This window comes from Neltuma alba, unplaced genomic scaffold (genome assembly GCF_004799145.2).
Source record: "Neltuma alba isolate B1F8T4 unplaced genomic scaffold, ASM479914v2 tig00000401_pilon, whole genome shotgun sequence".
In the NCBI taxonomy this organism is placed as follows: Eukaryota; Viridiplantae; Streptophyta; class Magnoliopsida; order Fabales; family Fabaceae; genus Neltuma; species Neltuma alba.
In genome coordinates this window covers 31,671-56,002 of record NW_021632036.1, presented here as the reverse complement: position 1 = coordinate 56,002, position 24,332 = coordinate 31,671, and the positions used below count along the sequence as shown (strand labels likewise).

The 24,332-nt window shown below is 33.8% G+C and overlaps 1 protein-coding gene and 1 long non-coding RNA gene across 6 annotated transcripts; one reads left to right on the top strand and one right to left on the bottom strand.

Annotated features, from left to right (window-relative positions):
• The first annotated feature begins 1,103 nt into the window (after nt 1-1,103).
• Nucleotides 1,104-10,416, top strand: LOC114732164 (uncharacterized). 5 transcript variants are annotated; one of them, XM_028919484.1, is made up of 9 exons: nt 1,104-1,729; nt 2,214-2,402; nt 5,601-5,708; nt 5,875-5,973; nt 7,172-7,264; nt 8,078-8,231; nt 8,551-8,711; nt 9,476-9,646; nt 9,983-10,416. In XM_028919484.1, exons 1-9 carry the CDS (start codon nt 1,232-1,234, stop codon nt 10,361-10,363), a joined length of 1,854 nt encoding a protein of 617 aa, XP_028775317.1. In that variant the 5' UTR covers nt 1,104-1,231; the 3' UTR covers nt 10,364-10,416. The 5 variants fall into 5 exon arrangements, with proteins under 5 accessions (XP_028775317.1, XP_028775568.1, XP_028775388.1 ...); XM_028919555.1 differs by having other exon boundaries at nt 1,105-1,729; nt 7,172-7,228; XM_028919617.1 differs by having other exon boundaries at nt 1,105-1,729; nt 8,078-8,209; nt 8,574-8,711.
• A 3,613-nt stretch (nt 10,417-14,029) lies between these two features.
• Nucleotides 14,030-16,573, bottom strand: LOC114732094 (uncharacterized). Its single transcript, XR_003738961.1, has 2 exons — nt 14,989-16,573; nt 14,030-14,934 (listed from the first exon to the last, which is right to left on the bottom strand). It is a non-coding gene; the product is annotated as an uncharacterized LOC114732094 (long non-coding RNA).
• Nucleotides 16,574-24,332: the final 7,759 nt, after the last annotated feature.

The window sequence follows — 24,332 nt, the reverse complement described above, 5'->3', positions numbered from 1 at the left end:
TTTATAAAAAATATGAAAATATTTTTTAATTATACTAGTTATAGTATTTATAATTTATAAAAAGTATTTTAGTTTATAATGAGTTATATAAATATATAATATAAAAGGTATTTATAAATTATACTTTTTGGTTAATTGTACTTTTGTTTATAATTAGTTATTTATAAATATTTTTTAATTTATATATTTATATAACTAGTTGCATTTAAGGCACACAATGTATTTATAATTTATAATTTATAGACACAATTACCTACGAATTTTAAATGCAATTATAAATGGAGTCACCTTATCTTCCAGATGTTTTTGCACATTTTAGTTCAAATACAAAGAGTTATATAAGTATTTATAAATTATAAGCAAAAGCATAATTAACCAAAAAAGTATAATTTATAAATATTTTTAATCTATATATCTATATAATTCATTATAAATTAAAATAATTTTTATAAATTATAAATAATATAACTAGTATAACTAAAAAGATTTTTTTTATTTTTTTATAAATTATAAATAATATAATTATTATAGTGAAAAAAAGTGTTGTCAATTTCAACTCGATACTTATTATTTCATAATAAAGATTTGTCATTTTTAAATGAAGTGTTGTCATTTTTAATTAATTAACATATTATATATGCAGAAAAAACATATTGTTAATTCCAACTCAAAACTTATCATTTTACACCCAAGACTTATTCTAATAAATATTTGTTACAAAAGAAAAGAGTTAACTTATATCTTTTTTATTAAAATGTTAAAAAAGCTTCTTAACTCAGTAGTTACTTTTGATTTTAGCAACCACTTGGTTGGTTTCCTTCCCATGACTAGTGTTGAAGCCCAAGAATCGGTGAGCGGCCACACTTTCAAACTTTTCTTCTTCTTCTTGTTTTTTTCCCCCTTTTTAAGCAAGTACTTGTTTTTGAATTTCAAATTTTGAATTTTTAATTTTTTTTATTTTTTTCTTGTCATTTTTAAGCTGTTCCTATCTAATTAAAATATGATAGTTTTAGGCTTCTTTATAAGAATTTATATTTATAAAAATAAAAAATGAGGCTTCAATCATTCAATGTCAACATTCAAGATGGAGGCCTCCGCTCTATCAATTGGTCAATTTCGGAGAATTTTGTCTCTTCATCTCTTTTTCCAAATCTCAATCTAATCCTTCATTTTTCTCTCAATTTCCATAGGCTTCGAAATTATTCCTTTTCAATTTCTTTCCGTTTATGCCATGGCTGTTGCTGCCTTCAAATCCTCTTCGAGGAGAAGGGATTTAACTTCTCCTTCGGGTGTCGCATCTTCTGCGAGAGAATCCAGAGAAGAAGAGCGCAAGAAAGCTCCGATTCGAAGGTCAAAGAGTGTGAGTGCTTTCTCAAGGACCAGCTTGGACATTTCTACTGAGTTTATTAACAAAAGGGATAATCCTTTGTTTTGGAGCAGCACATCACCTCGAGATGGTCAAATCAAATCTATGGAAAGGGAAGGAACTGCTAAACTGGACGAAACGGCAACTACTACCTTGGATCCTGCTAGTGCGAAGTCTAGTAATTCGGATGGTGGATATGATAGGAGGGGAAGATCCGTGACGAGAGATAATGCATTTAGCTGTAAGGGGTCAATGATGGGTAGGAAGGAAGCGGGACGGAGTTTATACGGACTGGACACTAGCCGGAGCAATCGTTCGGCTTCGCAAGTTCCTGTTTCCAGGCGGCATTATTCGACTTCTGAGGTCTGGGTTTTTCCTTAAGGAAAATTCTATTTTGGAGCCATATATGTGGGCAAACTTTCGATTTGGGCCTCCATATCATTCATTTCTTTCAATTTAGTCTCGAGGTATTAATACGCGTGAAATGTCGTTTGTCCTTTCATCTTATCTTCATTCAAAATTTAGGGCCAAATTTGATGATTGAAATTTTGATGCCAAGAGGTAAACACTTAGCTTGGTAAACAATTAGGCTCCGTGTTAAAATATAGGGGAAAATACGTGCGTAAGGCAATGTTGTAAGTATTTTAGTGATTGATAGATGGAATTAGAAGAAAGCCTATGTGGAGACGAAAGTGATAGTTCACCCCTGTCAAGATCAGAATGTGTTTTCTCCTTTTCTCTTTCTTTGGCTAAGCCTTTAGGATGCTTTCGCTTTTCCTACTTATTAGCTTGCACGGAAAGATGCGTAAGGGAAAGATTCAACATATTGCATTTGTTTTATTTACAGAGCGAAGCTGAGCAAGATTGTAGCATAAAAAAATCTAAAGATGGAAACAATTTAAAGTTATTGGGGAGTAATGGCAAAGGTGGTTTGTCCAGAAGCAACAATGGTGTGCTCGATCAAATGAAAAAATTGCAGACTTGGTCTAGTCAGCATTCCTCTCCTGCCATTTCTGATAATTCAGCTGCAATTTTGGTATGTACCCAACTGATCTAAGGAGCGAACTTTGATAACAATTCTTTAGTAGTTTTCCCATCAACATATATAACATTTGGACAATTTGTTTTTGAAAGACGTTGTCATGTTAGATAAAAATCCCTTATTTGTCTTGTTGTATTAGAAAACTTCCTCATAGAAAACATCTAAAAGTTGTACCTAACTCTTCTTTTTTATTTAATTGCTACATATATTTACAACAACAACAAAGTCTTATTCCACTAGGTGGGGTCAGCTATATGGATCTCACGACGCCATTGAGCTCTATCTAAAGCCAAATCTTTGAATATATTATTAATTGAAAAATCTCACTTAGTGACTTCATTAAGTGTTGTCTTCGGCCTTTCTCTACTCCTTTTTAGAGAACTTTGTACTATTTGATCAACTCTTCTTATTGGCACATCCCAAGGCTTTATTTGCACATGACCAAACCATCTCAATTGGTTTTCTACCATTTTCTCATCAATAACAGCTATTCCAACTTTTCTTCGTACATGTTCATTACGGATCTTGTCTTTTCTTGTATGACCACACATTTATCTCAACATTCTCATATCGGCAACTGTCATTTTTTGTTCATGTTGTCCCTTTAAAGCCCAACACTTACTGCTATATAGCATTGCTGGTCTTATAACAGCGCGGTAAAACTTTCCTTTGATCTTATTTGGTACTTTTTTATCACAGATAACTCTTATCGCTTTTTTCTATTTAAACCACCCAGCTTGAATTCTATGATTAACATCCCCATCAATTTTACCATCTTTACCCAGCTTGAATTCTATGATTAACATCTCCATCATTGTTACCATCTTGTTATATAATTGATTCCAAATATTTAAACTTTTCCACTAGTGGAATGACTTGATCTCCCAATTTGACCTCCAAACTTGTTCTAACTTGTCTCTTATAAAAAATGCAATGCATATATTCTATCTTGCTTCTACTCAAACGGAAACCTTTCGATTTTAAGGTTCTTCTCCATATCTCAAGTTTAGAAGTAATCTCTTCTCTTGACTCAGCCAATAATATCATCAACAGAAAGCATGCACTTAGGGATTTCTTCTTTGATATGCTCAGTTAGAACATCAAGAACTAAGTTAAACAGATATGGGCTCAAAGATGATCCTTGACGTAGGCCAATCCTTATAGAAAAGTCCTTTGTCTTATCGCCTGACGTTCTAACCCTAGTTGTGACCTTCTTATACATGTCTTGTATGATTTTAATATAAGCAACACGAACACATTTCTTCTCTAGAGCACTTCTCTAGGCACATGGTCGTAAGTTTTTTCTAAATCAATAAAAATTATATGCAAGTTTCTTCTATGGTTTCGATACTTTTTCATTAACTCCTTCGGTAAATAAATTGCTTCTATTGTCGATCTTCCTGGTATGAACCTGAATTGGTTGTCAGAAATACAAGTCTCTAATCTCAACCTATGTTCTATCACCTTTTTCCACAATTTCATGGTATGGCTCATGAGCTTAATTCCTCTATAGCTAGCACAGTTCTGGATATCTCTTTTATTCTTATAAATAGGTACTAAAGTACTTTTCACCAATCATCTGACATTTTCTTGAAGCAAAATATCTCATCGAATAACTTAGTAAGCCACAGCACATTACCTTCACCCAAACATTTCCAAACTTCAATAGGAATACCATCAGGTCCAACTGTTTTATTGTTTTCTATTTTCTTAAGAGCTTCCATAACCTCACCAACTCAAATTCTTTGATAAAAAGCTAAATTATGTTCCTCTTCTCCAATTGTCAAATCTTCAAGCTCATATGTCAATCTTTCGCACCTATCATTGAATAGCTTATAAAAATAGGCTTCCCATCGATTCTTAATATCACCATCAGTAACCACAATTTTACCTTCTTCGTCCTTTATGCATCTCATTTGATCCAAATCTCTTTTTTTTCTTTCTTTATTCTTTGCGATCTTGTAAATCGTGCATTCCCCAGCCTTGGTTCCTAAATCCTTATAGAACTCAAAAGTTTTAGAACGAGCTTTACCCACTACTCTCCTAGTCTCTCTTTTAGTTACAGGGTACATTTCCCAATTTTCAGCATTATTACGCAAATGTATCGCTTTAACATAATCTTGCTTATGCTCTATTTTTTCTTACACATTCTCGTTCCACCACCATGTCTCCTTATCTCATCAACCATGACCTTTCGATTCACCCAAAATGGTTTTAGCTGCCTTTTGGACCTTCTTAGTCATTTTCGTCCACATAAGATTAGCATTTTCTTGTAGCTTCCAAGCTCTTTCTTTTAAAAGAGTCCTTTTAAAAGTTTCTCGCTTCTCTCCCTTTAATTGCCACCATTTGACCCTTGGGGTTGCCACTTGTTGGTGCTTTTGTTTTATACACTTAATACGCACATCAAGGACCAGTACCCTATGTTGTGCTGTCACACCATCTCCAGGAATCACTTTACAATTTGTGCAGAGTTTTCTATTAGGATTTCTTACTAGAAAGAAATCAATCTGCGACCTAGAGGTTCCACTCTTGTAAGTGATTAAATGCTCCTCCTTTTTCTTAAGGCACGTGTTAACAATCTTGAGGTTGTATGCTAGGGAGAAATCAATAATAGTTTGCCCTTCATTATTACACACTCCAAAACACATACCCCCATGAGCCCCTATATATTGTGCCACTTATTTACCAACATGTCTGTTAAGATCACCACCAATAAAAATCTTTTCCTCAAGTGGTATGCTTTGAATCAAACCCACCATATCTGTCCAAAATTTCTTCTTAAGATGGTCTTCTGTTCTAATTGAGGTGCATACGCACTAACCACATTGATAGTATCCTTCCCTATGATTATTCTTAAAGAAATAATTTTGTCTTCTATCCTTTTGACTTCCACCACATTTTTTTTTCCATTCATTATCAACGATAATGTTAGCTCCATTTCTTGTGCCTACTTTTCCTGTGTATCAAAGTTTGAAACCATTAGTAAATTTGAAAGTCTTCTCTGCAACGTATTTAGTTTCTTGGAGGCACAAAATATTAATCTTCCGTTTGTCCCTTACTTCCACCACCTCCCTTGGTTTACCATACAGGGTCCCAATGTTCTAAGTACTAAACCTGATCTTGCTACATATATTTACATGAAGCAGTTTACTTGTTGACTTTTGCTTGATGCCTTTTGTGCTTGTCTCCCAGTCTCATTTGCATAAACAAACCTGTGAAGATGCAGCTTCACTTTCAACAACCAGTTCAGTATGTGGTTCTGAAGAGAAAACCATGAAAGCAGTTTGTGAACAAATGAAGGTGAGTTCTTCAAAGTCCAATGGTATAGTCACTGGATGTCATGGTTTATTGGCATGAATTTTTGTATTTTGCTGGTAGGAAACTTTACTGCTTCTACAATAGGAAGTGTTTCTTAATGACAACTAAAACCTCTGGTATAATTCATGAAATTGTCTTTTTTCCGCAGTCGGAATCGCCAGATATGTTGGAAGCTAGTGATATATATGAAACAGTTCGTTCTGAAGTGAGGCGTGCTATTTTTGAGATTCAGAATGACCTTGAGAGTGTAAGTTTCGTGACCTTTTCACTTTGTCTTTGGCTTTTCCAAATCGAAGGTATCTGGTTAATTTTGAATTTAAAACTTTGAATAGCAGAAAACTGTGCATTTTATTCATGATGATGATGATTATATATGTGGGAAATAGGGCTAGGTCGAATCTGATCAGATCTCATATAATCCTCCTAAAATCATGGAAAATAACAACTCCTATCATTATAACAAAATACTGACGTCCGTTGTTAGGTTAACATCAGGGTAATTAGCTCAAACTTCTAGAATTAGGCTTCAACAGTGGTGGCATGGTCCATTCTTTCAACACTCCCACTCAAGCTGGTTCATAGATGTTGATTATTCCTAGATTGCTTCTGAACTCCTCAAACTTCTCGAGTTAATGACTTTGTCATCACATCTGCAATTTGTCTTCTTGAAGGGATGTATGATAATAAGTCAATCACTTTGGCTTCCAACTTCTCCTTTCTGAAATGTCGTTCAATCTGCACTTGTTTAGTACCGTCATGGTGTATAGGAGTGTCGGCAATCTTCATCACACGGGTGTTGTTACCCCAGACCTTTATTGGAGCTGCAAACTTAATCATTAGTTCTTTCAGGATACAAGCCATATTCCCCCATAGATACCTTGAGCTAGAGCTTTATATTTCCTAAAATGACAGCTAATAGCAAGCCTATAGCAGCCTAGTCCTTTATTCCTTTCTCCAAACTGGTAGGAGCTTCCAAGTCAACTGACCAACAAAAGGCAACTTATTCTCTTCACATATCCTCGTAGGTCTCCTTTTGTATGTGTTGGCAGCAAAAGTAAGCTTACCAAGAACTCTTTCAGGGGCCATTGTAATCAAGTAAAAAATATTTTAATATATTTCACAAATTATATGTAATTGGGAAGTCAATACCCTTGCTAGACCCCCTCACGAGTGTGGTTATCACTTTTACATGAAAGAAGGCAGGACGGAAAACATGTTCTTTTGGAGATACAAGCAAAAAATCAAAATAAAAAATTGATAGTAAATGCTTTTTTTTTTGTTTTTTTTTGGAGATTAACATGTCCCATAGTTTTTTGTGGTTTCACCCTTTATGCTTGCAATTTCTTCGTGTTTTCTCCTTTGATGCATAGCAATGACCAGCATTGAACTTCGTACAGTGAAATGTTGCACTAATTTTTTTTTTTTTGGGGGGGGGGGGAATTTAGGGCATCAAGCTGTTGACAAGGGCAAGCTCAATCGTCTTCCCTAGGATCCCAGATAAGGAAATGCCAACGAAATCTCATTTTTTAATTTCCTGTGTATGTATTTGTAAAGATGTACCAAAATGAGTGGTCATGAATATAAACTTCTGAAGTTTTGAAATTTTTCAAAAAAGAAAAAAGACCACAAACATGATCTTTTACACCCAATTTATGCCAAGAGCATTGGGTCAGGCATTGATTTGAAGCCAGGCCTTGTTACCAAATTACGAGCAAATTTAATGTCTATGATAGAAACACTACCATTTACCTTGCTAAGTGTTGGTCATGTGGGTAGTGTCTCTCTTTTGATTTTTGGAGGAAAATTGAGAGTCAAAGCAGATGTTAAGTAGATTTGGGCGTAAATTAATTAATTCTTCTTGTTTGAGGAAAATGTCTCTTCATTTAGATCGTGTTTCAAAATTAAAAGACAAAAATTCTCAGCTTAAGAGCTGCAGCTCGGTTTCACTTTCATGTATTATGCCTGCATATGTTTTAGGAATGTGCTTTTAATTATTTTGTAAAATTTCATAGTAGATCAAACAGTATGGAATCCTCTGAAAAGGAGTAAAGGAAGGATGAAGAGAACACTTAATGGAGTTATTGAGTAAGATCTTTCTATTAACAATCTATCAAAAGATTTTGTCAACATCGATGTCTGATTTATATAGTCGACCCCACCTAGTGTGATTTCATAATGCTGTGGCTGTTTGACTTTCATAGCTTCTCTTCCAATAGGTGGTTTTATATGTGCATCCAAGTTTCTGATTCTTTACTTACTACTTGATTGTGCTGAATTGATCAATTCAACTGTGAAATTCTACTTGTCTGACTGGAGAAGGCTAATCTCTAACTTTTCTTCCGGAAGTTTAGGCTATCCGAAGGAATAATGCTACTGCTGTGGCTATTAAGAATGTGGCTGATATTCCTCCTGACTTGGTAAACCCTGGCGCAGTTGAGTTGGTGTTGGAGATTAGAAGAGAGTATTCCAAAAAGCTTGAGGAGGTGATTTTCAATTTTTGCACTGGTACCTGGAAAATTTGTCACATTTTTATTCCGTTTTTGTTCTATTACTTAGTATACGGTTATCTTGTAGTGGGGGATGTGCTTGTTTGCTTTAAATAAAGCAAATATTAAGGGGATCAGCACAAACGACTCTATCATCTACCCCCTACTTTTTTGTTGGGAAAAAAAAATTTTTTGGTGAGTTGTGTGCTCACCATGGCCTTTTTCTGCAGTCGCTAAATTACTGTAGGATTGTGTCCTTGGATGAGTGTGTTAATCCTTTTCATGTTCCGTGTACTTTGTGATTTGAATAATCTGTCTTCAAATTGCACTCTGTGAAGTCAACCTTGTAATAAACACACAGTCCCAGGAGCGGGCGAGAAAACTCCAGGCTGACCTGGCTGTAGAGGAACATCGGACTCAAGAACTGGATAGAATATTGAAGGAAGTTCTTCCGTATCCAAAGACCCCAAATGTGCAGAAGTCTCGTCCATCAAGAAAAGTAACATTTCATTAGCCTTTTTAGTTGTCTAGTGCATCTTACTACGCTGGTCATGTCATGTGTATGAATGCTTCTCACGACAGATATTTCATGTATCTTTCTGTGCATCAAAATTGACCATATTACGTAAACTATCCAATATCTTGAAGACATATTTGTGTCGGCCAGCTACTGTTAAAATCATCATATAGACTGTACGCCGTTATTTTGAAATCTAATGTTACTAATCACACAAACTTCTCCAAATAACTAGATGCACAAGCCCAATACTGGAAGCTGCAATATTCACAGCTCTGAAGGACGGTGTGGCTTCCAGTAGCTTGTTTATGTGTATGTATATTGATAACCATCAAACGCTGCTGCAGCAACTGCTCAAACACTAAGGATGTCAGTTTTTCCCTAATTTGTTTGTTCTTAGATGCGAAGATCTTGAGCACACAATTCAAATTTAATTCATCTGATCATTTGGGTTTTGGGTAAAATGTGCTGCCATAGATATTAGAAATGTAATGCTTAGCAACTAACTATGCAGGGATGCACCGTCTCTATTCCAGTGAGAATTACACTGCTGAAAATATTTTGATGAACATTCGGGTTATTGTTAGGCATTCTTTGAAAAGTTTTCCACTTTCAATTTAATCATGACTCTGTATAGTTTATTTTGCAATGAAAATTATCCATTTCCGTTTAAAAAAAAAACTATGCAGATGTATATTCTCTATTTTTACCTGTTTTGTCATTAGTTGACCGAAACATGCTAACAGGCTAGCATTGAAAGAAGAAAAATGTCAAAACGGCTTGCAGAAGATGCCTTGGCATATTTTGATGAGTGTGTATCATTATCCCCATTTGATGGTTCTGACTTTTCATCACAAGACGACCCACCACTCAATTTATTTGGGTCTCCTGTGCCATGCGGAAACCATTTGCCTGAGGTTAGTTTAAGTGCTTTGATTTCTAGTTTTGGTTATGGGGCTCTTCTTCTTATCAGGCTTACGACTAATTTTGTTATAATCTTAAATACTTTGCGAAACTAACATGACATGCTCTAGTCACCCATCATAAAATGCTCTTAGGAAATATGTATGTATATGCCTCTCATTATTTATTTATTTGCTCAGAAGAAAATTACTGAAATGGGATCTAGTTTGGAACATAGTGATGAATTCAATTGATTTCGTTATTTCTCCTTTGATTAGCCTTAATGCCTAAAAGAATTGAGGAAATACTAAAACCAAATTTTTCAGAAAATAATTTGGTTATCTTCACAGGGGTTCTGCTCTCCAGAGCAATCCATAACCAATCATAATGGAGTTTCACGATCGAATCAAAGTATTGATATCATGGCATCTGCACAATGTCAATTTAGTCCAGGTGGTTCCAAATTCCAGTTCTCCTTTGCAAAGAAGCCATTTGAAACCTCTGATCCTCATCATGGCATTCAAGAGTACATCAAGAACTTCGACAAAAATGTGCTCAAATTGTCCAATGTAAGATCATCAAATTACTACGATCTTGATCGGTATGATTACAGTCCATCTGCTGAGAATTTGTTGACTGATAATGTATTGATGAAGACCAGAGTAGAGTCAGGTAGCTTGTTACTTTGTGGTGGTGGTAACTTCTCTAAATATTGTGGTATAATAATTTAATAGGAAAACATGAAATAAGCAATACGGTTCCATAGGCATGTTGTTTTTTCCCCCGTCTTCACGCATTTTTTTTTTTTGCAACTAATAGAAATATAAACGTATTTGTGCTCAAACAATATGGCGTCGCTAGTCTGACCTACACTACATTCCTCGAATCTTAAATAGAAATCGAATTATCTTCTCGTGTATAAGTGTTTATATGAAATTGGGAGAAGGACAAGAAAATGCCTTTAAATATAGGAAAAATTGGGAATAAATCTCTCATTGGAAATTTAATTAGCAAATGGGAATTAAGAATTTTGTGCAATTTAACTTTTATTATGTGTAGCTTAACTTGTTTTGTGTGTAATTTATCTTTTTTTTGTGTGATGTGCAACACAATTTTTCTTTGTGCAAATAAAATTATTTTATGTACTAGTCATGTTCTCTATATGCAAATGAATTTCTTATATTCAGTAATTTTTATACAAACTACCTTCTTTTATGTGTAATTAATTTTTCCTGGTATAATCAATCATTCAAAGTCTCGTTTACCAAATAAATTTTTAATAAGAGATTTATCTCTAATTTTTCCTTAAATATATAAAATATCATACTAGTTTTGGTGAAAAGTAAAAGGTCATGTTGCAGCAGTAGTATTGATTTGGCATTTTCAAATATTGGTAAAAAAACAAGCTTGTCCTTAATAAATTGATAAAAAGAAAGAAAATACAAAAAGCGAGTGAGGATAATCCATTTATATAAAGGTATTGTCAATGAAAAAGTTACGCTTAAGTTTTCCAATTGATTTGCCCTGTAATAATATTTGCTGATTACTTATTGTCCATATATATAATTGTTGTCAATCTATCTTGTCAATGGTGCTAGCCAGTTGGTAGCATGTGATTTGTTTAAATTTGTCTAATGGTCTGTCTCATAATGAATTTTCCTGATCACTTTCTGTCAATATATATAAAAATGTTAATGTATTTGTAAGAGATTTTACTCGAATATATACACACACATTTGTGAGAGTTGTCAACATGTCTAACAAAGTGATAATGAATTTCTTGATTACTTATTGTTAATATATATATGTATATATATAAATGTTGTTAATCTATTTAAAAGAATTGTCAATGCTTCTGACAAAGTCTTAATGAATTTTATTGATTACTTGTTATTAATACATATAAAAGTATTGTTAATTATTTGGAGGAGTTGTCAACACACCTAAGAAAGTTATCAATATATTTATGTGATAGCAATTGGTGTGCTTTGTTATGAATTTCCTGTTGTTCCTATTGTTATTAACCAATAAATATTACACAGGAGGCTTTCAAATAAAAGTAGTCATAAAATACTACATAATTAGCAAAAGGTTTGATACAATAGTAAATGTCTAATTCATATATTATTATCACATAAATCCTACCAGTAACTACCCTACTCACTACTTGGACAAGTGTTGTCACTTTTTTTTGTTTTTTTCCATGTTTTCTTGTTTAAGCAGCTTCAAAGCTTCAAACTTTTTACAATTTCTATTATAGTTAACCAGTCACTCATTCGTTTGTGTATTCTAATGCTATATCTAGATCCCATTTGCTTAACCAAACCATATCAACGCATGCACATCACATTCTCTAGAGTAGAAAAAGTTAGTAATTAATTCCAAGTCCATGAAACAAACAATTTTAAGAAAATGTCAAATTAAAAAACACCAAAAACTTGAAGCTCATAGGAATTAAGCAAATGAAACTATTCCACATTATGCACAAAACACAATGCATTGCACAAATAGATTGAATATAACATGTTACTGGAAACACCAATAGTATAGTTATTAACAACTCTACATTGATTACAAACCATACTTCTCATGTTAGTAACCACCAAAAAAAAAACCAAAGAATCATTTGGTTACAATGTATTGGTATGGCAGATATTTGCTGGTGGTGATAGCCCAGGTATGGGTGCTCCTTTTGAAACAGGGGAATGATAAGAAACAGCATGTACCTCATCATTAAACTCTTCGATTCCATCCCTATAATAATGACTCCGCATTAATGGTTGAGTTTTCCTCTATTCCTTCTAAGGCGGCATAGACTATAAATCTCACATCTTCCACACATTTGATTCAAATCCGAAATTTTGTCTTGCCAGACTCTTTCCACGACACGTTCTCTACAATTCATCCAATATTCTTCTTTTAGAGTGCCATTATCCCCATATGACTACCCAAAATGTTGGTTTCTTTAATTGTTCTTCATCTGGGTCAGTTTATGCGCGCCACTACTGCCCGATTCTTGCTTTTGGCTCCAACGATAGTGTCCTGTCTGGAGCATCATGATTTTTCGGTTACATTCACCAATACGAAAAAGATAAGACCTTTAGTCATATTAGCAATGATATCTCTCATTTATGTAATTTTCAGAGAAGCTTTTCTCAATCCTTAGGGGGAGCAATGAAGAAGCTAGAAGGAAGAAGCAAAGACGAGGGACCTGGAAGGAAGAAAGAAGAGGAGAGAAGGAGAAAAGGAAAAGAAGGGCATATAAGTAAATTGATAACATTTTGAAATTCCAAATTGGTATGTGGGAAGGAATTTAGCTTTTGTGAAATTTGAAGCGAGGATTTGGGATTTTTATAATTTTGAAGGTATTTATTTCTTTTTCTCTATGAAATTTGGGGTCCTTGATTTGTTTTCTTTTGGAAAAAGATTGGGCTTTACTCTTATGTTGGCTTCTTTTCCTCTTATCAGATCTTAGGCTATGGCTACATCGAAATTATTAGTTGATGAATTGTAAATAGTTTATGGCATGTTAGTTTTTGTATTCAATTAGAATGGTTATATTCCAATTTGATATTTATAATTCTTATTCTTTGAGTTATAGTAGGGGTGTTTAATTTATTCCGTCCTGGTTCTGGTCAGTTCAGGATGGGACGCGACAAAAAAAATTTCCCGTCCCGTCCCGTCCCATCCCAAGGTATTTTTTTTAAAAAAATTATTTATTAATAATAATTATTAGATTATTCAATTTACTTATTAATAATAATTATTATTTTTATAGTGATTTTTAGCTCTTAAGTTGTAGTATTATTTCAACAATATCTCCTTTCTCAATAAAATAATTCATAAAACTATTATATAATGTTTCTTTTACTGTATGTTTTTTACAGTATTGTTTTTACACCTTTTTGACATTATATAATTGAGCTTTCTATGTAATATTTTTTATAATATTTTTATCTTTAAAAATCCAATAAAAAGATAATCATTATAATATAAAAAATTCATATGAAAAATTGTAGTATTTTTTTTAAAAAAAGGGGAGAAACAGGACGTCCCGTCCCGGTTCCGACAGGATCGAGGCGGGACGGGACACGAGACTAAAACCCTATCCCGTCCTGGTCCTGTAAACACCCCTAACTTATAGTGTAACTCTCAAGCACAAGAAATACATTCATGAATCATAGAAAAAAATGAGAAAAATATCTTTAAAATATATGAAAAATATGAAATGAGTCCTTCTAGATTAATTCGGTATTTGGAAATGTTGTTAAATGACTTTGTATGTTTGACTGTTTTAGTTCAAAAACTAGGAATTAGTGAAAAACTTTCATCAAACATAAAACAGACATACAAGAATAACCCAAAAGTACCAACAACATTAACAAACAATAAAAATGTTTTTTACCTTATAAAGTAATTTATTAAAAATAAAACTTCAACAATTCTTGAAATATTTTAATAGCTAACTAGAAGGTCACGAGTTTCAATTGAGAACATTAAATGCTTCTAATCGTAAGCTAATCACCCACATCATTTTTTTCGTTGTGGCATAATCTTGTACAAATCATACTCCAAAGTAGATCATTAGTAGTTGATAACATATAATCGCAAGTTAGGAACATTTTCCTTGAAGTATCTTCCTCAAAATCAATGAATCGAATCAGGATCAGAATCTGATAAGCAAATTTTGTTGATATTACTCGAGTAGGTGCTCGAGTAACAAATTGAAAACAAAACTCTTACTCAAATAACTCTCTGAGTAGAGGTTTGCTCAAGTATGTCTTCGGGTAAAGTGGTTGATCACTTAGTATATGGGGGGGAAAAAAAACTTTTGTTTTGGGTAAATACCGGGGCATCACGCCCAACCCATCTTATCAATCAATTGTGCTAAATCTTGAGAGAGCAGCTCCCACAACGTCTCCAAATAGCAAATTCACCATGCCTGTAGGGGGTGTATGATACCTATACAACCCAAAATTACCCAACAAACCAGTGTTAGCTAAGAAATCAGCAATAAAATTTTCTTCTCTGTAGGTATGTACAAAAGAAATATGCATATTCGTATCAGCTTCACTCATCCAAGAGTTTATAATCCTACAGCAAATTCCCTCGCGCCTCCATGCTTCCATCGAATATTGTATCACTACAGAGTCACCTTCCACTACAAGCTTACTAATTCCTAGTTCCTGCGCTAATTTAAATCCCAGAATAGCACCCGATAATTTAGCAGAAAGAGCATCACAGTTTTTCGAAAAAGTCGTGATCCAGCTACCATTATCCGATCTCAAGATGCTCCCACAACCTGCTAAACTTGTCTCATTCCCAGTTGCACCATCAAAATTAAGTTTGACCCAACCAGAAGGAGGATATTGCCACTTAATGCCTTTATTTTCTTTGCGTGTGCCATAATTATCAACCTAGCAGAAGACAGGCATTCCCAAACATAATTCGTCACAACTATAGTAGGATTCTCTAGTAGCACAAATCCTTCTTCAAAAATCTCACAGTTCCGCCAATGCCAAAGCCGCCAACGCCAAGGCCACGAACAGCACACACGGAAAGTCACACTCCAAGTTCCTTTTTTGACAAATTTAAGAGGAACCATCCCTACTCTGGTCAGTGAAGAATTTGGTAGCTAGATCAACTTTCTCCAGCTCATGCGAGATCCTCCTAGCTTTGGGACAGTAACGAAGAACATGCTTGAGATCCTGATCTGTAAACTCACATCAGACACACTTCGTATCTCCCCCAGCATCCTACATCGTCTCTTAGCAATGAGCAGACGATCTTGAATAGCAAGCCACGTAAAGACTTGAATACGTCTAGTCACTGTTAGCTTCCACACAATCTTCCAAATCCCATCCTGATCCTCCAAAGCCGAGCCCCTGCATAGTGTATACATCTCAGCAGCAGGGTAATTGCCACTCCTTCCACCTTGCCACACCAACCTATCATTTCCATCTTCTATACAAGGAGAGGGAATAGCTTGAATCTTTAGAATCATCTCAGTAGGTAAAACTGACTGCAACCAGTCCCAATTCCACAGGCCTTCTCTAGTGTAAGCCTCATTAACTCTTAGATCCAAATTCAAGTCCTCTACCGCACCCAAAAATGTACTAGCAAGTTTACCTTCCTTTTTCAACCAACAATTGATCCAAAATCTCACTTTTCTTCTATTCCTGACTTCCTAGCACACATTATGAGTAATATCTAGCCAAATACTTGTTATGTTCTCTACTTGCCATGTGAACTTCCAGCTTTAAAACTTTTCCGATAGAGCAAGCAATGTTGTATAAGACCTTCTCATCAAAGAGTTTAACATCAATCCCTAGAAACCTGACCCAAGTAGCAATTCCATCTATGGTTTCTGTAATCGGATTAAAAGCGGGCCTCCATCTCATCACACTCTGACAGCAATCTGACACAACCCATGGCCCCCTTGTCAAAGCCCTTTATGACAAAGAAGTCGTTCTCCAAATCCCCCAACCTGATATCCCCATTCTTCGACCAGATTTATCTTGGCTTAGATTCCAACAAACCATAACCAATTGACTGACCAAGAAGTTTGACAATCTAAGACTTGGCAAAAGGTTTGCAAAGTCTTTCCGTCTCTCGCTCAGATAGAGTAAATATAGGACAAAGCAGATCACCAAGATCAACAGAGATACCTGACTGAGGATCTACTCCATTATCTAAATCCATGCCAACTCTGAAACCAGACTTTTCTCCTTCCTCGTCATTCGCATCAGGCAGAAACCAGTATTTCCGCCACTTCTTGAGCAATAAGGAACCACGATAAGACATTGGGGAGCTCTTCCCTTTTCTTTCCTCACCAGCATCCTTTATCCATTCTTCTACTCTCGGAGGTAGAAAAACCAGACTCGAGGAGCCACGCTCCTCCACCCTAGCCTTCTTCGCGTTGTGATCCCTTCCATTCACCTCCTCCCCCATCGGAGAATAGCCGTCAGTCAGCCTCTAGCTCACATAAAAAGGAATCCATGAAAATCCCACCACTTCTCTCACTAGCTTTCCCCCTCTAGGTCAAAATATTCCACCCTTTCTTTTTCTTAGATTTTTAAATACATTATTTGGGGGGTGGGGGGGACGTTATTAGTTCAGGGGTTCATTTACTTGAAGGATTATGTAGTACTCGATTATGTATCCTATTAAGCTACTCTTCTACTTCTTAATATAAGATATATTTAACTAATTTGATCAGATTAAAGAAATTAGATAAGTTAGTTAATTATAAAAAATATGGCACGTTTTTCTTAGAATACCATAATTATCTTTCTTAATACATTCTCTCCCTTTTCTACTTGATTATGGTTGAGGTAGTATCGATGAGGGTAATTTAGAGAAAATTAATAAATATGAGAAATGAATCTTATATTTAAGATCAAAACTAACTCAACAAGTGGGTCCTATATTAAGGACCGGATGAGTACTCTCTAAAAATAGGTTTCACTTAGAATGAAAAACATTCTTTTACTTGAGTAGGAACTTGAGCAATAAGTTACTCTCAAGTAAAATACATGTTTTGTTACAGATATAACAAGCCATGCTCATGATTTCTACCTGGAAACTTATGATACTCTTTTTTCCATTGAACATTTCTCTTGTTATATCAATGAGAACTCTTCCTTCTTTCTACAAATTCATTTTGTTCATAAATTCATGGAGTTGAGAAATTATAATTGATACGATGTTCACCATAGTAATAAGCAAATACGTTGTCCTCTAACTCTCCTCCATGATCAGTTTTATAGATACAATATAAATACCTTAATTATTTTAGACTTTTTAGGCAAAAACAACAAATGCTTTAAAAGTTTGCCTTTGGAAGAAATGAATAAAGTGCAAGTAAATCTCAAATAAACATCAAGTATTACTAGAGTGTACAAGTTTCCTCCAAAACTTTTAATTCTAGCGGGATCAACCAAATGTATATAAAGCATTTAGAGTTATCTCTCAGTTGAGATTGTGATTTGAATGCTGCTTAGTTGCCTTAGGGTCAAATGCAAATCAATTGCACACTCTATAAATGTAGTATAGGAAGCAACACGGGATCATTTTTTTCAAGGAGCTTGTTATTAGTTCCTAGACAAATTAAGTGCATAAAACATTGGTTGCCTTGGAAATGGTTGATTTCTTATTAGAATCTCTAAGTTTTTACAAATGAAAACCTGAATTGCATGAAATAAATGTTTTTCATCTTTTCAAAATAGTGAATGAAATTGATTGGATTTAGGGGATGTATGATGAGTGTCTTTGGTGTCCTTGCTCTTTTGAAAGATATGGGAGTTAAACTCACTAAGTCTTAAGCAAACTCTCAACAATCATTTAGATCCAAAGATGTAATTAATGAAAATCAATTTGATCAAAATAAATTAACATCTCTCAAATCTTTATTAAAAAACACTTAGTGTGTAAATGAAATGGAATGATGCAATGCTTACTACTTGAATGCTAATCACATCCAAGAACTCAAAACTCTTAGATTAATTGATAATAAACATTGATAATTAATAAGAATCAAGAATCACAAATATATATATCATTAAAACCAGCAAAACATCATGTAAAACATTTACAAGCATTTAATCACAAAGATAAACTAAATAGTCATCCAAGTTAGCTTTACATGAAGTAGAATCCTAAATTTAGATACCCTAATACATGTAACTACAATGATTGAAATACAAAATTCCCTCTTGTAGTCTATTGAGCTGAAGCTTCAATCTCCATCACTAAAGAGCTAGGAAATCAGCCACACATAGCTTTAAGCTTGCTCCATTTAGTTATGACACTCTTGATAGCCATATGTGATGAAATGGGGATAGAAAATGATATGGAAATGATGGTTGTATGTTTAACTACTTCAAAAAAAGGAAAATGGTGAATAAATGAAGTAAAAATGGTGGATTTGAGGTAGGAGATGGATAAGAGTTGAGGGAATCTTAAAATGGGATCTTTCTAGAATGGGAATGGCAACTCTCTCTAGGTTTTCAAGCTCTTAACCTAATTAGGGAGATTCTTAGAATATCAAAAGTAGTTCTTGGCTTGTGTAACACCTTAATTTACCACCTAATTTTATGTCAAGTGGAAACAATTGGAGCCATTAAATAAATCCTTAAGTGAGAAAATTTTGAATTTTGAATTTTTTTTTCTAGGGTTACTATTCATTATAACTCTAAATTTAATCAATTTTGAAAAATCATAACTAATTCTAGAAAAAACAAAATGATATAGTTTTAAGTCCTACTTGAAGCTTTCAATGAGATCTTCAAGGGAAAAAAACTACTAGATTGTGATATCAGCTTATCTGTGCTCCATTCCCTCATTAAAGTGTATTGTTTATTTGGTCAATTTTTTAATTTTTCAAAATTTATGCCTAACTTTAAAAAGTCATGACTTTTTGTATAGAACTTTAGTTTTTATGAGTTATCATTCATTTTAAAGTTAAAAATGAGATCTATTGATCTACCAAATTTCATGACCAAATTCCTTCATTTGCTCAAAATTAGTTGTAGTCAAATATTGGCTCAATTTATGTCAACTTTTATCCTTTAGATGTTCAATTTGCCATAATTCAACTTTAGCAGCTCAAGCACATTTGAACCGTAATTCATAGCATACATCAAGCATATTCTCATAGGTAACAAGTCTCAACTAGTCAACCATACATTATTTGATAATTATTACAACAGTATAACATAAAGTTCATCAAAGTGTTATCAAAGTATTCCTTAAGATATGACCACCTCCTTGCCTTTTCCAAGACAACTTACAGCCCCTATTGGTGTTATTTGGACATAGGGAGGAATTAGATTTTATAGAAATCTCAGTAGTAAAGAATTATAATTATAATATCAATCAAAAAAGGCATGTTACAAGTAATTTTACAAAGTATTCAACTAACTTTCATGCCATAAAAGAGGGTATTAAACCATTCCAAACATCAATGTATTAGTGCATTTTGCCAAGGCATACAATGTAACAAATCAACACATTATCATCAAACAAGTTCAACCACAACATGACACATAATCAAGAAATTTTACAAAGGAATAACCAAGCAAGATAACATTAAATTGTAAGTTCTAAGCTACCTCTTATATCCTTGATTCACACAGCCTCCTTCCTTGATTTTGGTCTTCCACTTGGTTAATAATATTGCCTATCAAACAACAAGAATAAATACATTCCAAATCAATAACACCATTCCAATACACAATACTTTCTAAAACCGTACCCTTTTAACCTTTAATTTAGGGTTTTAGCATCATCATTCTTAACATAATTCCTATAGATTTTTTCTACATAATTTTTCATGTAGAATCTATACTTCAATTTAGGTTTATCAAAATCTAACTCCTTCTGTTCTAATTTAGTTTGGCCGAATGGTCTCTAGGGTTCCTAAAATTCTATTTTGAATTTTAATGCTTCCAAACACATGTTATTCATATATCCCTACACAAAATCACCTTCTAAATCCATTGGAAGCATCAAAATAACAAAAATCAAACCCTCAGACACCATTTTCCATTAGTTGAACAGTGTCCCAAGTGTGCACAGCTTGATATCTTTCAAACAAGAAGGTTTAATTATAATCAAAGAATCATTTTCTATCCTTTAATTCATATAACAATTTAATATCAATCATAAACCATCAAGCACTCATTTGTACAGCACCAACCCTTGGGATTTCCAATCATCAAACTTCACTAAAAATAAGTTTAAAACCATCAATCTATAGGAAATTAAACACTAGATGGGATAATCATGCTTTTACCTTGATTAGTGGCTTGAAATCACCTGAGTTCAACTTGTTCTTTATCTCCTCCTTCTCTTCTTCCTTTGGCCGAAACCCTTCTACCTCTCAAGCTTCCCTAGCTGGCCGAAAAGAGTGACTTGTGAAGAGAGGAAGCTGTATATATAGAGCTTGCCTTGAACTTACCATGTGCTAACTTAATTAACTCTTGATTTTCACCTAGAGACACATGGCTTCATCTCTCCTCTCCTTTCCTTCCAACACGCCATTGCTCCCTCTTAGGTGTCTACCTAATTGAATGAGGATGCCACCTTATGGGACACATAAACTTCCATGTGTAAAAATCTATATATTTTATTCATAATTCCAATCTTCCAATTCTATCCTTTAACAAATTGTATTATTCCATCTAAGTCCTCACCCTCCTCAAATGGCACCATATAGGTCATAAGAATGGACAAAAATTGGGCCCCACCAAACTTACGGCTATTGCACTGTATAATTTCACGATATTGGTTGAATTTTTCTCAGATCCTGTTAAATGCACTGTCTTAAAAATTCATTTGGTTATGTCAATAACTTCCTTTTGATGAGGAGAGATTCCTCTAATTTTATAATATTTTATTTTACCCTATAACTCTTTCAATTAAAATTTTCCATAATCGGCCCTTTACTGATATAATTTTCAGTTTTAAATAATTTAAAGCTAACCTTCATACCTTCAGAGGTTGGGAATAATTTAAAAATTCATAATAATCTTTCAAATAATCTTTCTAATTTTTTATGAATTATTGAGGCCCCTATATATTTTAAATAATTCAATTTGACCAATTTTTTAATTAGCCAAAATTTCAAGAAAATAAAGAAAATTTTAGAATAAATTATTTTCATCTTTCATGCCTCAAATGTGTTATGTACCCTTTATTGTACATTTCATGATTTTCTAAGGATTTTCTAGAATTTCAAGCCTCTATTCCTACTTTGCTCAATATTGACCAAATATTTTAAAAATGACAATCTGGTCCCGGTCTAATTTTAGTTCAAAAGTTGTACTGTCTATCTATTAGCTACCCTGCTTGACCCATGATCTATTTTATATTCCTCATTCAGGTTTAAAATCAACAGGATGTGAAATTTCCTCCCCCCTAAGATAAAGTTCATCCTCAGAATTTAAAAATGTACCTTGTTGAAATAGTTCTAGATACTTGTTGTTGAACTCGTCTTCCTTTTCCCATGTTGCTTCTTCCTATGCCATATCCTTCCAGGTTGCCTTTACCAGTGGAATCATCTTATTTCTTAGCTGCTTTGCTTTTTGATCCATGAGTCGTTCTGGTCATACTTCGAAGGATAACTTATTTCGTAGTACAATATTGTCAAATTCCATAACATGTGTAAGATCTGGATGATACTTCTTAAATTGAGAAACTCAAAAGACATCTTATAATTGACTAAGATTAGGATGTAAGGCTAGTCTATAAGCGACCAACCTAACTCTAGACAAAATTTGGAAGGGGCCAATGTATTTAGGCATTATTTTTTTCGCCTTGAGGTTTCGACCTATACATGTAGTTGGAGATACTTTCAAAAATAGGTGGTCTCCAACTGCAAATTCTAATGGCTTCCTTCTTAAATCTCCATAACTTTTCTATTTGCTTTGTGCTATTAATAAACTCTATATAATTGTCTTTACATGTTCCAAGGTTTGATCCACTATTTTTGGACCATAAACTTTTCTTTCACTTAGCTTGGTCTAGCATAGCAATTATCGGTGTCACATTCTAAATTTTAGGCCTAGGAGCCTGGGAGTAGCCCAAAATAGGTACATTACTAAGCTCCTTGGAGCATAAGTCCCAAAAATGAGAAAAGAAGTCAAAGCAGTTTTAGGGACTAAACTGTAAAAAAAGAAAGTTCTACGGGGCAAACATGTAAGTAATACTGAGATTCCAGAAGAGTCTCAAGAGCTCAGAAAGAGAAAAGAGTCTAGATACAGGCCAAAGGTTAAGTTAGAAGCCTCAAAGAGATTGTTTTATGAGGTTAAGTCTGAGTAAGGACTAAATCGTAATTTTAAAAAGTTACAGCCAATAAGGGTAAAAATGAAAAGTATATAGAAAATTTTAAAACAATCTAAAAAAATAGAAAATAATATTCTAAGATTCTTTTGTTAAGAGAAATGATGAAATACCCTTAAGGCAACTTAAATGGAATTTATAAGATTATGACTAGTAAAAAGTACACTGTTTGGGGTAATTATTTGAGGTGGCAAGAGATCTAAAAAATGTATGCAAAAATGAGGTTAAATAGCAAAAGGTTATACTAATTTATAAAATTAGTCTCATTCCCAGAAGGCCAGTGGAATGGCTTTAATAAAATATAGAGCCAATTATACTGATAAAAGAGTATTTTAAAGAATATTTTTTTAGCGGGGCCTACAGGGTGAGTCATCGCTTGAGAAAATTCATAGGTTTTCTCTAAAGGTAAAAAGAATTTTTGGAGTAGATAGAATAATTTTCAGAGCTCCAGAAAGCCAAGAAGAAATTATGACAAATGAGAGCCAAGTAAATAAGGGAAAATATCTAAAGAAAAGACAAAAGTAATGATGACTCATTAATGCATCATGTGGAGTAATTATGAATAAAAGGGACTAAGATGCCACTTGTCAAGCTATGTATGGAGAGGATTTTGACTTTTGATCCTCTTACATTTTAATTAAATTTAGATTTATTTTAAGGATGGAATTAGTATAAGAAGCCATAATCAAGTGACACCTCACCATTGCAACGTAATTGATTAGAATGTCTATGACATGAATGGAAAATATGAGAATGAATGAAAAAGAGTAAGACCAAGTTATGCATGCCAAAGTAATGAAAAGAATTAAAGAAAAATAAAGAGAAAAACGTAGGTACTAAAGCAGTCAGTTTCGGGCTCCAGTTTGACCTACCAAATGAATGAATTAAGCCACAAAATTTGGCAAACATAGTACACATCCCAAGCTTTAAAACGAGAGATAGATCACCTTAATTATATGTGTACACAAGGAGATATGATTTTTCAAATTTGAGGCAAGAAATCTATAAGTTCCAAAATTTACCAAATGAACAGTAAAATTTAATGAATAAAATGTATGATTTGGTCTAGGATAAGCCTAGTTTCATATTTTTTTCCTTAAAGAAAATTGAAAGAGCTTCAAATAGAAATTTGGATCACCTCCATACGATTTTTGTAGAATTAGTTATAATTTTTTAAAATTAGACCTGTAATTTGGCAAAAACACACATTAAATACAAACCGGAGGAATTAAAGGAAAATTTTAATTTTTGAACTTAGGTAAAGCTTCCACATACCCAATTTGCTTTTGAATGCATACTCTGAGAAGTAAAAGTAAGGATGTTTTAGTTGGCACTTTCTATCATATAGAGCTTTATACGGGGCCATCTGTATACTGGAATGATAGCTGCTATTGTTGGCAAATTCTACCAGTGATAAGTATTCATCTCAGTTCCCTTTAAAATTTAAGGCACATGCTCTTAGCATATCTTCAAGTTTTTGGATGTTCCATTCTGTTTGTCAATCACTTTACAGATGATATGCTATACTAGATCTCAAGGTCATATCTATTGCCTCATATAAAGCCTTCTAAAATTGAGATATAAACCATGGGTCTCAGTTGGATACAATATTTTCTGGCACCCCATGCAGACACATAATCTCCTTCATGTACAACCTTGCTAACTTATCTGGTGAGTACTTAACTTTCATAGCTAAGAAATGGCCAAATTTCATTAATCAGTCTATGATAACCTACGTTGCATTGTATCTCGATGACGTATGTAACACCTTACGTTTGTGACCTTATATTATGCCAAGTTAAGATATTCGGAAGCGCAATCTCAGGTTACCGGGTTGAAAAATCTGAATTTAAAAAT

Excerpts from the sequence above, each read along its gene's own strand:
- LOC114732164 (XM_028919484.1), top strand. The coding sequence starts at position 1,232 with ATGGCTGTTGCTGCCTTCAAATCCTCTTCGAGGAGAAGGGATTTAACT. Across the intron at positions 2,403-5,600 it reads ATAATTCAGCTGCAATTTTG|TCTCATTTGCATAAACAAAC; the intron begins GTATGTACCCAA and ends CTTGTCTCCCAG. Across the intron at positions 7,265-8,077 it reads CTCATTTTTTAATTTCCTGT|GCTATCCGAAGGAATAATGC; the intron begins GTATGTATTTGT and ends CCGGAAGTTTAG.